This window comes from Melospiza georgiana, chromosome 1, assembly GCF_028018845.1.
Source record: "Melospiza georgiana isolate bMelGeo1 chromosome 1, bMelGeo1.pri, whole genome shotgun sequence".
Lineage (NCBI taxonomy): Eukaryota > Metazoa > Chordata > Aves > Passeriformes > Passerellidae > Melospiza > Melospiza georgiana.
The window spans coordinates 7,211,376-7,225,024 of record NC_080430.1 but is presented as its reverse complement, the minus strand read 5'-3'; the positions used below and the strand labels follow the sequence as shown (position 1 = coordinate 7,225,024).

The 13,649-nt window shown below is 41.1% G+C and overlaps 1 protein-coding gene across 8 annotated transcripts in view; it reads left to right on the top strand.

Moving 5' to 3' along the window:
- The window catches only part of KMT2C (lysine methyltransferase 2C), a 189,354-nt gene that overhangs the window by 41,002 nt on the left and 134,703 nt on the right, over positions 1-13,649 (top strand). For all 8 annotated transcript variants that reach the window (XM_058045054.1, XM_058045091.1, XM_058045118.1 and 5 more), the window contains one exon: positions 5,234-5,322. In XM_058045054.1, the coding sequence (XP_057901037.1) occupies positions 5,234-5,322 (89 nt within the window). The remainder of the gene's footprint in view (positions 1-5,233; positions 5,323-13,649) is intronic.

Below are 13,649 nucleotides of genomic sequence, written 5' to 3'. Positions count from 1 at the left end.
CTTGCTTGCTGTGGTTCTCTTCGCTTGGGGCTACCAGCTGAACCTTGAGTATTTTAGCCCCTACTTAAGCACAGTTAAACTTTTACAGCTGTATTTAGGACTCCACGGTTCAGTAGTAGTGTAGTGGGAGCATGTGGCTTTTGCACACCTGTTAAAAAGATTCTTGAAAAGAGGGTAACAGCTTTCACTTGTGGAAGTGCCCGTGAACGTTAATTTGTGACTAGCCCTGCTGATGGCATCACTAATTGAACCTTTTTATAAATCATTCCTGTACCATCTTCCAGAGTAAGGCTGTGGACAGATGTTCGTTTAACAAGACATCTGTGCTGGTTTAGGATGTTACTGTATCCCAGATGTTGCACTGCTTTTTAAGGTTATTAGCCCTGTTTTATGTATTTAGTGCCATCAGTTTGCTCCATGGTTTGCAAAGCATACGAAGGAAGGTGGTTTCTTTTCTGAATGATGTAGTAGAGGTTTCAACATTTTGAAAAAAAGGAGTCAACTCTTGAGTGGATCACGTGTACCTGTTTTATTAAACCTGGAACAAAATGCATGGGGTGAGTAGGGTAGTTTTGATAGATGGTGTTGAACGAGCTGTCACGTGGGTTTGTTGGTAGCAACTTAGGGAAGACTTTCAGAAACTGGAGTCTGGCAGCAACTTCTGGGTAATCATAAACTAGTCCTGGCAGTGACAGGCATCTGAGGATAGCAGCTTTGTCAGTGATTTCATGTGTTCCAGGAAATGTTGGCCCATGGCCTTATCCCTGATCACTTTGTGGAAAGAATAAGATCCAAGATGTACTTTTGACCTACATTGTACTTGTCCAGTTATGGTGCTATTGCTGTGACTTTTCAAAAAACAAAAAAAAAAAACACCAAAAAAAAAAAAAAAAAAAACCCCACCCAATCATGCAGAAAAGAGAAGAAAATAAACAGTGTCTCATTAGTGTCAGGTGAATAAGAGACTTTTCCATTCTCTCCCATGCTGCCCTCTGTGCATTCAGCAGAAGCTGCTCGGGTACCTGGTGATCTCCCAGTGGTATCCAAGTCCTCAGGGCTTTGAGGCAGCCTCAGCAGGGCTTTCCCCCTGTGCACAGGGAGTACCTAATGCTCTGCTGAGCCCTGTGAAAGGTTTTTTCTGGGCTTTTCTTCCCCCTCAGGGCTAAATTTAATTAGTTGCTTACCCAGAGAAGAATTACGAGATTTTTGTTTACCGTGGTATATTTAAAGATGGAGATTAATGAAAGGCATTAGCTAAAAAAGCTAATTGATAAAAAAAAATTAAGAGTAGGTCACAAAGGATTTTGATAAATTACTCTATTTTGTTGAAGTAGGGGTAAAATTATTGTAGGCAGTAATTATATTCAAATGCAGTCCTGTATTAATAAAAAAGTACAGTTTTGTCTTTGTTGTTGACTTTATTCCATGAAATGCTGAACGTGCTTTAAGCACTTCAAGAAGTTGCATTTCTCTCAGCAGATCTGTACTTTTGAGCAGAAACAGACATGCTCTTGTATTTTTTTCCTTCTAAATTGACCTCTGTTGTAGGAAAAAGGCAGGCAAGGAAGCCCTGGCAGGGACCTTGGCAGCCCTTCAGCCCGTCCCAAGCTCCCTGCCTGCCCACTGACTGATATTTATTGTTTTCTGCCAGAGTGTGCATCGGTCAGGCTCTGCCTGTACATTTTGTTCTGGGTCTGTTGTGAGCTGCAGGAGATGTGGCTGGGCTGTGCTCAGTATTTCTGAGCTGCTGGGGGTTCTGCAGGGTGATGGAGCTGCTCCTCCTGGTAGGAGAGTTTAGGGTTGGGCTGCAGGATCTAGAGCAGGACTGAGGTTGTGGTGTCCAATACAACAATTATGTTTCAGGACTGCCTGGCTTTGTGTGGGTGAAAGGCAGTAGTCATGGGCTGTTGTTTCATAATTGCTTTGAGTGTGTAAAAACTGGCCCTCAATGCCATCTTTTCCCTATTTCCTTCTCACATCTTTCTTCAGAAGGATGAACTTGAGAAGAAACCAAGGCAAAGAATGGAGCACAGGCTGCTTTTCCCTCTGTATTTAAGGGCAAATGGAAATAAGTGTAGAGGAAAAAAAAATTAACAGGGTTTGTCAGTGGAAAAATGCAGTGTTATGCAAACCAGCCAAAAGCTTTATGTATAAAACTATTGAATAAAATGTTTAAACTTAGTGCAAATAACAAGAAACAATCCATTCTTATTACAAATGCTGATTGCAGTGATTAGGTGTGCTGTGTGGCCTTCTCAAATGGCATTTGTTGTGGAAACATTAAATTATAGTTGTCAGTACAGTGTATATTTCACTGTTTTGTGACTTGAATTATTTTTTTGCTCTAAGCCAAACATAAATTTGTAGGCTATAAAATCTCTTCTGATGATTGGGAAATGAATGTAAGCAGCAAAAATGAGTTAATGATATAATCTACCATGTTTTCCACTGTTTCTTCAGTTTTATTTAAAACCTGCACAACATTAAGAAGGTTTTTTTGTAGAATATTTGGGGAAGGGGAATAGCAAGGAAGCACCAGATATGGTTATATCTTCTGCTGAAAGAACCAGCTCTGTTTAATAAATTGGAACCTCTGTTTTTCCTTAGTGTTAAATAGGTTGCTAAAATAAAATAGGGAGTTCAAGGCACGAATACTGCTCTTGTTTAAACAAAATGTTTGAAAAGATTTTGTGAGGTACTTTGGTATTTAATACATGAACTGTAGTTCAGTAGCAAATCTAAACTCATCTGTAAATGATTAAATAAACATAAACAATCATCATCTTCCACTATCCAGCAAGTTTTGCCTCCAGGGTTGTGTTGGGGGATACTGAGAAGGGATATCTGTGAAAAAGTAGAATTATCATTTATGTTTGTGATGATTTTACAGTAATCCTTGTTTAGTATGGAGTTGTAACTTTTCGTTGCAGACAGGTAGTTGGTAGAAGAATAATTGGGATGGGATTTAGAAATAATCCCTGTCCTTAGCTGATTGTGTTGTGTAAAGCTTTTGAGCATTCCTGCAGCAAGGGAAGTGTTCTTACTCACCTGCATTCCTGTCCTTTCACTGGTGCTGGAAGATGTGCTGGGATGATGTGAAGAACTGCAAGAAATTTAATGCTTAAAAGCTTTTGGCTTCTTTACCTGCTGCTTTGTTTTTCTCAGTGTTAGAGGAGTGTTACCCTCCTTGCTGCAACTCAGTCTTGCTCTGAGAGCCTGTTCTATCCAGTGGCTGTGATATTCCATTTGCTCTGCTCCCTACTCTTTGTTACAAATGGGAATCCATCTGTGTGACCGTCTCAGATCCTGCTGCCCGCAGTGTTTGTGTCATTCCCACTTCCAAAACGTGTCCCCATTCAGGCCAGCTCACTGGTCACTGTGCTCCTGGATGGGCTGATGCAGTGGATGCAGGCAGGAGTGCAAGGCAGTTTCTTCTGGTCATTGTGCAGTTTATTCTGATTGGAATTTTTGTGAAACGTGGGTTTTAGGAGACTACACTGGGAGCTTGTAAAGTGGCAAATAAGTGGAGGGGATGATTCTGTCTCTCATAAGAAGGCTGTTACTTATTTTGTGTGTTCTGGGTGTGCTGTCACTGCTTATGGGTAAGCAGCCAAAGGGAGCAATAACCTTGTAATCCCTAGGGTTCCATCTGTGCTCACGTTTTTCAGCATTGTCCTGAGCAAATTTTATAGGCATGCCAAGAAAAGTCCTCCTGTCCTTAATCTCTCCTTGCTTTTCCTTTTCACCCATCTCCTTTGTAAATTGAGTGGGAGGTTTTCAGGCTTTGGTTTGAGCCTCTTAGTTCTTGCTTTCCTCCTTCACAGAGACTAAAATGGTCCCAACACAGTCTGAAGGGGTTGTCTTGCTAGGTAGTCCGAGGGAGTCAATCCTTTTCTAGCAGGAGAGCAACCTGCACAGACTCCAGAGATGGTTCCAGCTCTGCCCAGATCTTTGATCCAAGAGAGCCAAAGGCATTGCATGATAGCATTTCTTCTGTAGCTGATTTAGCAGCTCCAGTCCTGCGGAAATAGTTTGGATGGACTAAAGTGCTATAACAGACTGCACAAAAAAGGGAAATGCTGGTTTTGGAATGATTTAATCGCTTCAAAAAAAAAAAAACAACCCCAAAACCTTTTCTCCCCAGTGCAGAACTAAACCCCAACCTTTCAGAGTGCTCTGTGAAAGAGGAACTGGAGGGGTTTTGTTGGGGGGGCAGGCGGGGTGCCCGTGTGCTGCCTGCCCATTCAAGGCGTGTTGGTTTGGGTGAATGGTTGCCTGGGAGCTCTGGACGTCGGAACTGCTGAGATGCCCCAAACTGCTCAAAATTTGTGTACTTGGAATCAGAAGCTCCCAGGGTCTCCCAGGCTTTCCGTCAGCATGCCAGGCAGCTTGCCAAGTAGCCTGAAAATTTGGGAGGCGAGTTGCCAAGCTCTTGGCTCCCTTTCAAATGGGCTGCTGAACAGCTGGGAATCTGGATGCCTGGGCTTCTCAACAGCCCACCGTGATAGTTACTGAAGAGCCAGGCAGGGAAAAAAGGCTGGAATTTGTGGCACAAACCTGTCTGCTTTCCGTCAGACCTTGGTTGAAATTGAAACAAATCTGCCAGGTAGTTTAGTTTTGACAGGCTGTCCTCACGTGATGACTTTTTTACTGTGATGACATCTAGTCATCTCTCATAACATTTTACTTCATGTGTCAAAATATTGTTTCACTGAAAATAATGTGTGTTTCAGTTTCATTGCTTTAGCATCATTATTATTCTATGGAAATTTCTTCCAAGGGTGCTCTGTGTGGATCAGTCTCTATTTTATAGTAGCTGGTGCCCAAATTTTGGATGGTGTTCCCTCCTACCTGTCTATAGTTACACTTTACATGGAGCAGACAGGATGCTTGTGTCAAAATCTGGCTGAGTTAGTCTGTTGTTTGATCAGTAAAAGTTCATTATTTTGTTTTTCTTGTAAGAAGAATCAGATAAAATTAAAGGGCCAGCTACTGATTCAAGTGTACCTTGCTGGGGACATAAACCTAGAACGGGGAAAAAGGGGAGGGGGTTTCCAGTTTGTACAAGACTGAAGTAATGGGTTAGCTTCAGTGTTGCATAATTAAGTGCTGACATTCTTCCCTCTAAATGAAGAGATTTAAATCAGTTTTAAGAATTTTACACTTGCTTTTACATTTTTAATAATTTTTTACATGCTTTCCGTCTAAAAAGAGTTTTTCCTTATGTTTGCAGGCCTCGGAGTAGAGGAAAAACTGCAGTGGAGGATGAAGACAGTATGGATGGTTTGGAGGCAGCAGAAACAGAAAACACTGTGGAAACAGGTACTGAGAATATAGTGCTGATGCTCTCTGGGTATTGCTTCTCTCTCAGAAATGCATTTAGTTATGCAGAACTTTGGTAGACAAGAAATAGTTCTTCCATTTTGTAGTATGAGATGTGCCATTTGGGAAGAATTAAAAGGAAAAAACCTTGATATTTAAACCTATATTAATTTAAAGCTATTGAAGCTATTAGTTTTAAATACTGTAATGGGAATCTCTCTGCAGTCTAGATATGTAGAGGTTTTTTTCCTACTTCTGCAAGGCTGTATCTTACAAAAATAAATGCTTTGAAGTGGCAGCTGCTGTTTTTGGAATACCTGCCAAAATACACTACTACTTATTGACCTGTGTCTTCAGCTAACTACAGCAGACTATATACCAAAGGGATAACCAGGATAACCAAATGCTAATGCTTCCTGCTGCTGCTTAGGAAACAGGATAAATCTCTGTTCTTGCTTTGGTAAATATTTGTTGTGGTGGTACTGAAATGCTTCAGTTACCAGAGGGAGCTCATTGTTCTGGACTGAGTACTGTAGAAACAGTTTGTGATTTCTGTTCTGGCAGTTCAGGAGCCTAAAGAGACAAACAGATGAGCCAGCACATGAGATAAAGGCCATGGTGAAGAGCTGTCATCTCCTTGCCAGGCACGTGTCTGTAGCCATTTCCCTGTTTTTAACCAGGGATTGAGTGCAGAAGGATGAAACCCATCAGGAAAGATGATGTTGTGGCCACTTGGCAGAAGTTTGTTGGTTTGACAGAATGAAGGCTTGAAAATGCTCAATGAAAATTGAGACCTAAGGATTTATAAATTTAATAAGGTGGCCCTGTATGTGTAATGAGAGCTGTGGAAGGAAGCACAAGCAGCAGAAGCTGTTGGTCAGGGCAGGAATGGCATGGAAGTTAAGGGAGCTGTCCAGTTCTCCCAAAGCTGCTGAGTGGAGGAGGAGAAGTTGTAAAGCCCTTACAGATGAAGACAAGGGTCTGTGCTTAGTGCACGTTTATGGGGACAACAAATAAAGGAGCTGAAAAGAGCCATTTTTGCAGCAGCATTTTTCATGGGCCATGCAGGAGCTTGGCTGCTGTGGTGAAAGCCACAGAGGAGGAGGAGGCTGAAATTCTCCTGAGGATGGGCTTTTTGTGTACTTGCTTCCTCCTTGCTGGATGTGGAATGATGCTGGGAAGTCTTGGTGCTTGTGACTTGAGGCTTTGGGGAGTGCCTGGAGTGTGTAGTCACAACTTGTGTTGAATTCAAGTGTTAATGGCATGTGGAAGGAGCCTAAATTAAAGCTTAATTCAGGGATGTTTCATTGTTTTATCCTACCCTTTGTTTTCCTGCCCCTGCAAATAAAAATGCTGGTGGTACTGAACTTGGGTGATCTTTTGCAGCTTCTACAAGTAGGTAATTACTAGTTAGTGGACTAATAAATTAATATATTAAGTGGAAAAGTTGGAGCAGGTATTTGTGTATAGAAAAACAGTGCAGTGTAAAGGAGGACTAGTTCTAATTCTGTTACTACATCATCATTACTATGTTATGATGATGGTTATTACTTTTCCTGTCCTATGTGGTAGAAGCATTCTTATGAAAGTCAGGGAAGGGGGCAAAAACTGTCCCCTTAAAGTGATAAGTTTTATAAATTTTTCTAAATATGTTTAAGAAAAAAAAAACAAACCTAAAAATAAATTCAAACCTTACAACTGGTACACCGCTGTGTTGAGAATTCAGTGATAGCTGTATTTTATTTTTGCTTTGTTTTTAACAAAGTTCCTCGACAGAAACCTGAGAGCAGTCTCTGATTCAGAAGAGGGAAGAATACATAATTATTTTAAGGCTCTGAGAGTGTATATGGATAAGTCTCTCCATTATCTTTCATCAGAATAATCCTGAGTGTCACAGGTGGCTGATACTCATTTCTGAAGGTGTGGGCAGTGTGATGGAAATCCTGATGGACCAAGACCCCAGCAGTTCTGCTGCTGGAAGTGAGGCACCATCACCTCAGTGCTGAGCCCAGGATGGATTTACAGACTGTGCTCCTCACTGAAAAGATACCTAGTAAATATACATATGTCTGAAATCCCATTTTTCAGGGAACAAAAATAGATTTGAAAGAGCATTATCATGTTGAGCAGTTTGATAGAGACAGAATCACAATTATGTTATCTTAAAAGCAGGGCACCATGTGACTTGCTAGAGGTTTAATCATATTATCTGAATAGGCTGCTGCCTATAAAACTTACTCTAAGCACTTACCTGAGTTAGTACAGAAGTGTGGGAGAAGGAATAATCTCAGTTTGTGGTTCTGTTTAAAACTGTGTAGATTAAATTGAAGGGTATTTCTATACTAGTTTATTAATTTCTGCTTCAACTAGAAAAGGATTTTGTTTTCTTTGCTTGCCAAGAGTTGTCTTCCCAGAAAATTTTTGCAATTGTTGGCAAACCAAAACACAATATAGTAATACTACAGAAGTTGAAATTAAATGTCTAAGGATCTTGACATGTAATTTATGACATATTTTGAGTCTCTGTGTTCCTAGCTTCCTTTCCATTGTTTGATTCGTACATTGAGAATAATCAGAAATTCTGTTACTGTGTGAGTTTGGGATTTTGAGGTTGTTTCTGTTTTGTTTTATTTAATTAAGTTTCATGAAATGAGAGAAGTTGTGTTCAGTATAATGAGCTCTGCTTTTAGGGAAGGAAGCAATGCAGGAGGAGTAAGAACTCCCCTCTCAGGGAGGGGAAAAAAGGAAATGCCCCATATAATCCCACCTAAGATAAAGAAATGTTTAGCAGCTGTCAAATATTTTATGGGGAGCAAAGCAAGGAGTGTGCAAGTACTAAACAATATTTCCATTTCTAATGTTGACAGAAATATTTGTTTAAATAAAAAAAAAAAGACAAAAATTCTTCCCAAAGGGGCTCTTTTGCAATGCTGAGGCACAGTCATTTTAATTGCAGTTCGGGAAACAAGTTACTGCCCTTCCCAAAATTCTGTGATCTCACATGTGAAGCGAGGCAGAGTTGGAAGCAGAGCAGGGTGAGCCGTGTGCTGCTCTGATCAGTTCAGTATGGCTGCTGCTCCTGCCAACTGCAGCAATTCCTGAGCCCTGTCCCTGTTCTGCCAAGTACTAAGTTCCCTTTGGTGTAGATGAATTCTTAAGGACGGAAAGAGAGGAGGAGGGATTTGGAATTGGAGAAAGGAAATTCTGGAATTTTGGAAAAAAAGAGCTGCTTGGAGCTAAGTAAACTTTTTTTTTCCTGAAAAAAAGGGTGTTGACAACTGCTTCTACTGAATCAATAGATTTTCAGCTTCTTGTAAACCTCAGGACAGACTCCTTTCATTTACCCACAGCCCTGTCTCTCTTGCTGATCCTTTGGCTCCTCACTTCACGTCTGTTCTGCTCTTCAGCTTTGTATTTGTCTTTCCAGCTGTCTGCTCCTTCGTTTTTCTTCACTGTGGTTCCCCCAGTGGTGTTGCACTGGTGTTTCTCTGTCCAGCTGATGTTGTGGTTGCCCATTCTTCCCATCCTTTTGGCACCACAGCATCGTAGCATGGTTAAGGGTGGCTGGGACCTCTGGGGATCCTCTGCTCCCAGCCCTGCTCCAGGAGGGTCACCCAGAGCTGCCTGTCCAGGACCATGTCCAGCTTTTATCTCCAAGGCTTGAGGCTCCACAGCCTGCCCTGCACAGCCTGTGCCAGTGTTCAGGAACCCTCACAGTAAAAAATGATTTCCTGATGGTCAGAGGGAGCCTCCTGTGTTTTCGTTTGTGCCTGGTGCCTCTGGTCCTGTCAAGACCTTCCAGCTATCAACACCTTCCACCTTTCTGGTTATCAGTAAAATCCTGTTTGCTGCAAAATGCCGAGTTCCCCTCTGGATCCTCTTGTGCTGCTCCTCTCTGTAAGAACAGTTTTCTTCTGATGAGCGAGTTTCTCATGGCCAAGAATATGCAAACCAGAAAATTCTGGAAAGCACGGGGCTTTGTGCACAGGGATATATGCAAATATAAAACTGCTATTCCAAAGAAAGAAATAATACACCAAGAAGCTCCTGATATGCTTTCTGTAGGTTTGGTAGCCCTTTTGCTACTAATGAAGACTTGGCTTCTGTTTCTTTCCCCCATCTTCTGTTAGTTTCAGCAAGTTTCTGTACTTGATATTTTCTTGGCTCTGCATTTAAGTTGAAACTGAATTCTCTGTGTTAATTATCTGATTATTCCCTTTTTTTTGGAGAACACTTGTGAAATATCCCAACTCATTCTAGGGTCTGTAATTCTTCCTGTCTATGTCCCACCATAAAAGTGTTGAGATTCAGATCAGGGATAAATGCAATAAAGTAAGTTTATTTGGACTGCTGAATCTCTTTGGTTAGGTATTTATTTTGTTAACTATCCATACCATGTCAACCAGCTCTTACAGCAGTGCTTTCCACCAGACCCTCAACTCCCCATAGTGTTCAGAAGCCTCTGATAATACATAAAAGAACCTGGGTGATTTAATCAGCGAGTAGTTCTTTATCTACACATTATTGTTGTTAGTAACATTTTTATCAGACCCAGTGATGTTGTCTGGCCAGTTCATTTCTTGTTGGACTCCACATTGACTTCATGAAGATGGAGCTTCCTCTGACCAGACTGATTTGTCTCTGGGCAAAGCACTGAAGAACCAGAAACAAACACTTCTCAGTGGAGCAAAGTTATTCATGCACAAGTTGCCAGGGATTTTTGGACTAATTCAGAATCTCATCAACTTGGAAGCAGCCTGAAAAGCCCTTTCCTAGAGAAAAAAAAAATCTGCAATATCCTGCTTATTAAAGGAAATACAGGCATCCTTTTGCAATTATATGAACGAGGCTGAGATGAGCCTCTCATTGAAGCAAAGTAAAACACACCTGAGAGCAAGTCCTGGTCTGGGTGAATCAATGGCAAAAGCTCTTGGCAATGTGCTTTAATACCAAAATCCAGTTTTAAAATCCAGGCAGATACTTTGGCCTCATCATTACCACCCATTCCTTCTCAAATTAATGAAGGGGAGAATTAACACTACTGAGGGCTTTCTTGTAGATTAAACTTGGCCATACAATTTGTGGCAAATACGTGCTTAGAAATGCACTTAAATATTTTTAAGGCAACTAATATTCTATGTACTCATTAGAAAAGGAGTAATTTCTTCTTTCTCATGCTCCTGACTCTTACCTGCTCAGCCACTGGAAAAATTAGCAGAACTGAAGCATGTTGTTGTAATTATTATAAGCATCTTATTATTTTTGCTTTATGTTCTGGTAATTTGTTTGTAATGAGGAAAGCAAACAAAAGAGGAGGTTACTTGATATTTGCATTTAAACCATCACAGGCTTACTTAATAATACCATTTATCATCATGCACACTTAAAATGGGCCATTTAGAAAAATCTGATTTTTTTTTTGCCTTTTGTCTGATACCTCTATCTCAGGTGTTTTGAAAGCTGGGGAAATCTGTTAATTCCAAATCAATTTTAACCTCACTGAGTTTTTCATTCTGGAGGTTATTTCTGAAATGCAACTTTCTGGTTTTGCTTATTTATTCAGTAGTGGTTTTGCAGTTTTGGTATCAAACTATGCTTTATTAAACATAATTCAACAGGTTTTGAAAGTTTTCCGAAACCTAGAATTTTCCACATCTCCATTACCTTGATGTTTAACTCTGCTGCTGTGTCATGAGTGATGTGATGGAAGATCTGCATGGCCATTACCAGTCAAATACACTGAAATAGTTGCATGTGCTTTGTGTGTTATATGCTCTTCTCCTCACTGGAAAGAGGGGCTGCTCTGTGTATGTTTTAGTTCATAAAATCACAGAATGGTCTGGGTTGGTAGAGACCTCAAAGATCATCTTGTTCCATCCCTTCTGCCATGAGCAGGAACCACTTATTAATTCTGTAGACCTGTCTTAATTTTTATTACAGTAATGCTGTGTTGAGGCTGACTCTTCAGTTTGGTAAAAGAAATAGAAGAGAAATTCACTGATGATTATTTAAAATCACAGTATTAATCAGGCTGATGTTGGAGTCCCACAGATACCTACCCTGGTAGCCCTTTTCTAGGTCAGGTTCAAAGGGGAAGAGTAAAATGAACTTATTTATGATAATAAAAGAGGTACCCATTAAATGACTCTTAATTCAATAGTAGTTCATGTAAAAGAACATGCAGGGCAAAATTACCATCCTGCTTTTATATAAACAAAAATCACTCTCAGATAGCTTTTGCTACCTGAGCAATTGGTGCTTCAGTTCTTCTGAGAATTGCAGAAGCTTTCATAAGTCAAAGAGAGAAGGAAATTCTAGGAATTACTGGCAAAGGGATAAGCAGAATGAAGCATCAATGAGGGTTTTTTTTTTCTCTTTTTACTGTTTCTTTATAAACCCTTGGCATATTAAATGCCACGTGCAATTCTGCTTTGCCTTCTCCAAAAGGATGAGCTGTAATTGGGAAAGTACAGGGAAGGCCAACAAGTATGGCAAGAAGTAAGTAATAACTTCTGTGTGGGGATCAGTTAAGGTAAAACCCTCAATCTGAAGTGATTTCACTGAGGAGGAATGTAATAGGGTCCAAAAAATGATGAGTGGTGTGGAGAAAATGGACAGGGCACAATGACTCATGTTGTTGTGCAGCACAGAAATGAGGGGACATCAGGTGGTGTTCATAGAGTGCAGGGGCAGGTGCATTTGCACTCAGCATCAGCTGCAATTACAGAATTCATTGTTCCTGGATGCTTTGGGCATGAGCAGCTTGACATGGGTTTCAAGAAGACCTAAACAAATAAGTAGAAAAATAATCAGATCAGTGCTGGTGAATACCACTCCTAGCTTAGGAAGTTCCTCAGTCGTGGAGGTTCCATGTTTTGATTATCCATAATGTGGTTTCATGTTTTTTAGGTGGTCAGAATTTAAATGGTCCCACTTTGAGAATCTTGGTTTTATTTTATAACTAATACAAAATTTGCATTTATTTTCTGTACAAAATGTATTTAACAGTTAAGAACTTATTGAATGAGAGGTATCAAAATATGCAGCGGAATGTCAAAAACTGCAGTTTTTTTTCTTGTCTCTGTCTAACACCTGTTGCAGTAAGTAAATCAGAGAATTATAGAATAGTTTGGATTGGAAAGGACCTTAAAGATCATTTAGTTCCAACCCTCCTGCCGTGAACAGGGACCCACAGACCGCGTTTCTCAAAGCCCCATCCAACCTGGCCTTGAGCACGTCCAAGGATGGGGCATCCCCAGCTTCTCTGGGCAGCCTGTGTCAGAATCTCACCACCTTCACAAGAAGAATTATTTTCTAATAGTAATCTAAAACTACCCTCTTCTAGGTTATTGTAAAAGATTTCTGCACCTAAGAGATCTGTGCATGTGACTTCCTCAGCCACTGGCAGGAGAGGTGATGCTGCTGTCAAATTGTGTCCAGAGCAGTAACAGAATTATGAACTCTGAATACTGGAGACTTGTTTTGTTCTTAAACTGGGACAGTGAGTGAAACTTGCTAATTACAGTACTGGGTACTGTCATGGTTTATCCCAGCTGTCTGCTGAGTACCACACACGTGCCCCCTCACTCCTTGTCCCACTGGGATGGGGAGGAGAACTGGATCAAGGTAAAACCCCAGGGCTGGGATTAGAACAGGGGTGAGCCCCTGGCACAGGTTGCCCATGGGAGCTGTGGCTGCTCCATCTCCCTGAATGTTCAAGGATGGATTGGATGGGGCTCTGAGCAGCCTGGTCTAGTGAAAGCTGTCCCTGCTCATGGCAGGAGGTTGGAATTGGATAATCTTCAAGGTCCCTTCCAACCCAAACCATTCTGTGATCTATTGGGCATGGTGTTCTATGGTTTGGAGTATCCCTCTGGCCAGTTGGGATCAGCTGCCCTGGCCATGCCATCCCCTGGCTCAGTTTTGCATCTCTTTGCTGGCAGAGCATGGGAAACTGAAGAGTCTTTGATTTAGAGTAAACATTGTTTAGCAACAACTAAAACATCAGTGTGTTACCAAAATTAAATCTCATCCTAAATCCAAAACACAGCACCATACCCAATACTAAAGAAAATTGACTATGCTAGCCAAGCCCAGGACAGGTAGGGATTTTAAACTCATAATTTGCATTCCCTTGCTTTAAGGTTTCTTTTCATATTGTTGCTACACTGACCTGGTTTTTATCTGTCAGAGCTCCTGGAGCATTTTGGTGTGTTTGTAGATCTGCAGACCCCTGTGGGGCTGTGTAAAACACCTGGTCCCATTGGCTGCTTCCTGACACAGCATTGCCCCTTCCTTGTGCAAAAATAGCTGTGGCTACCTTCAAA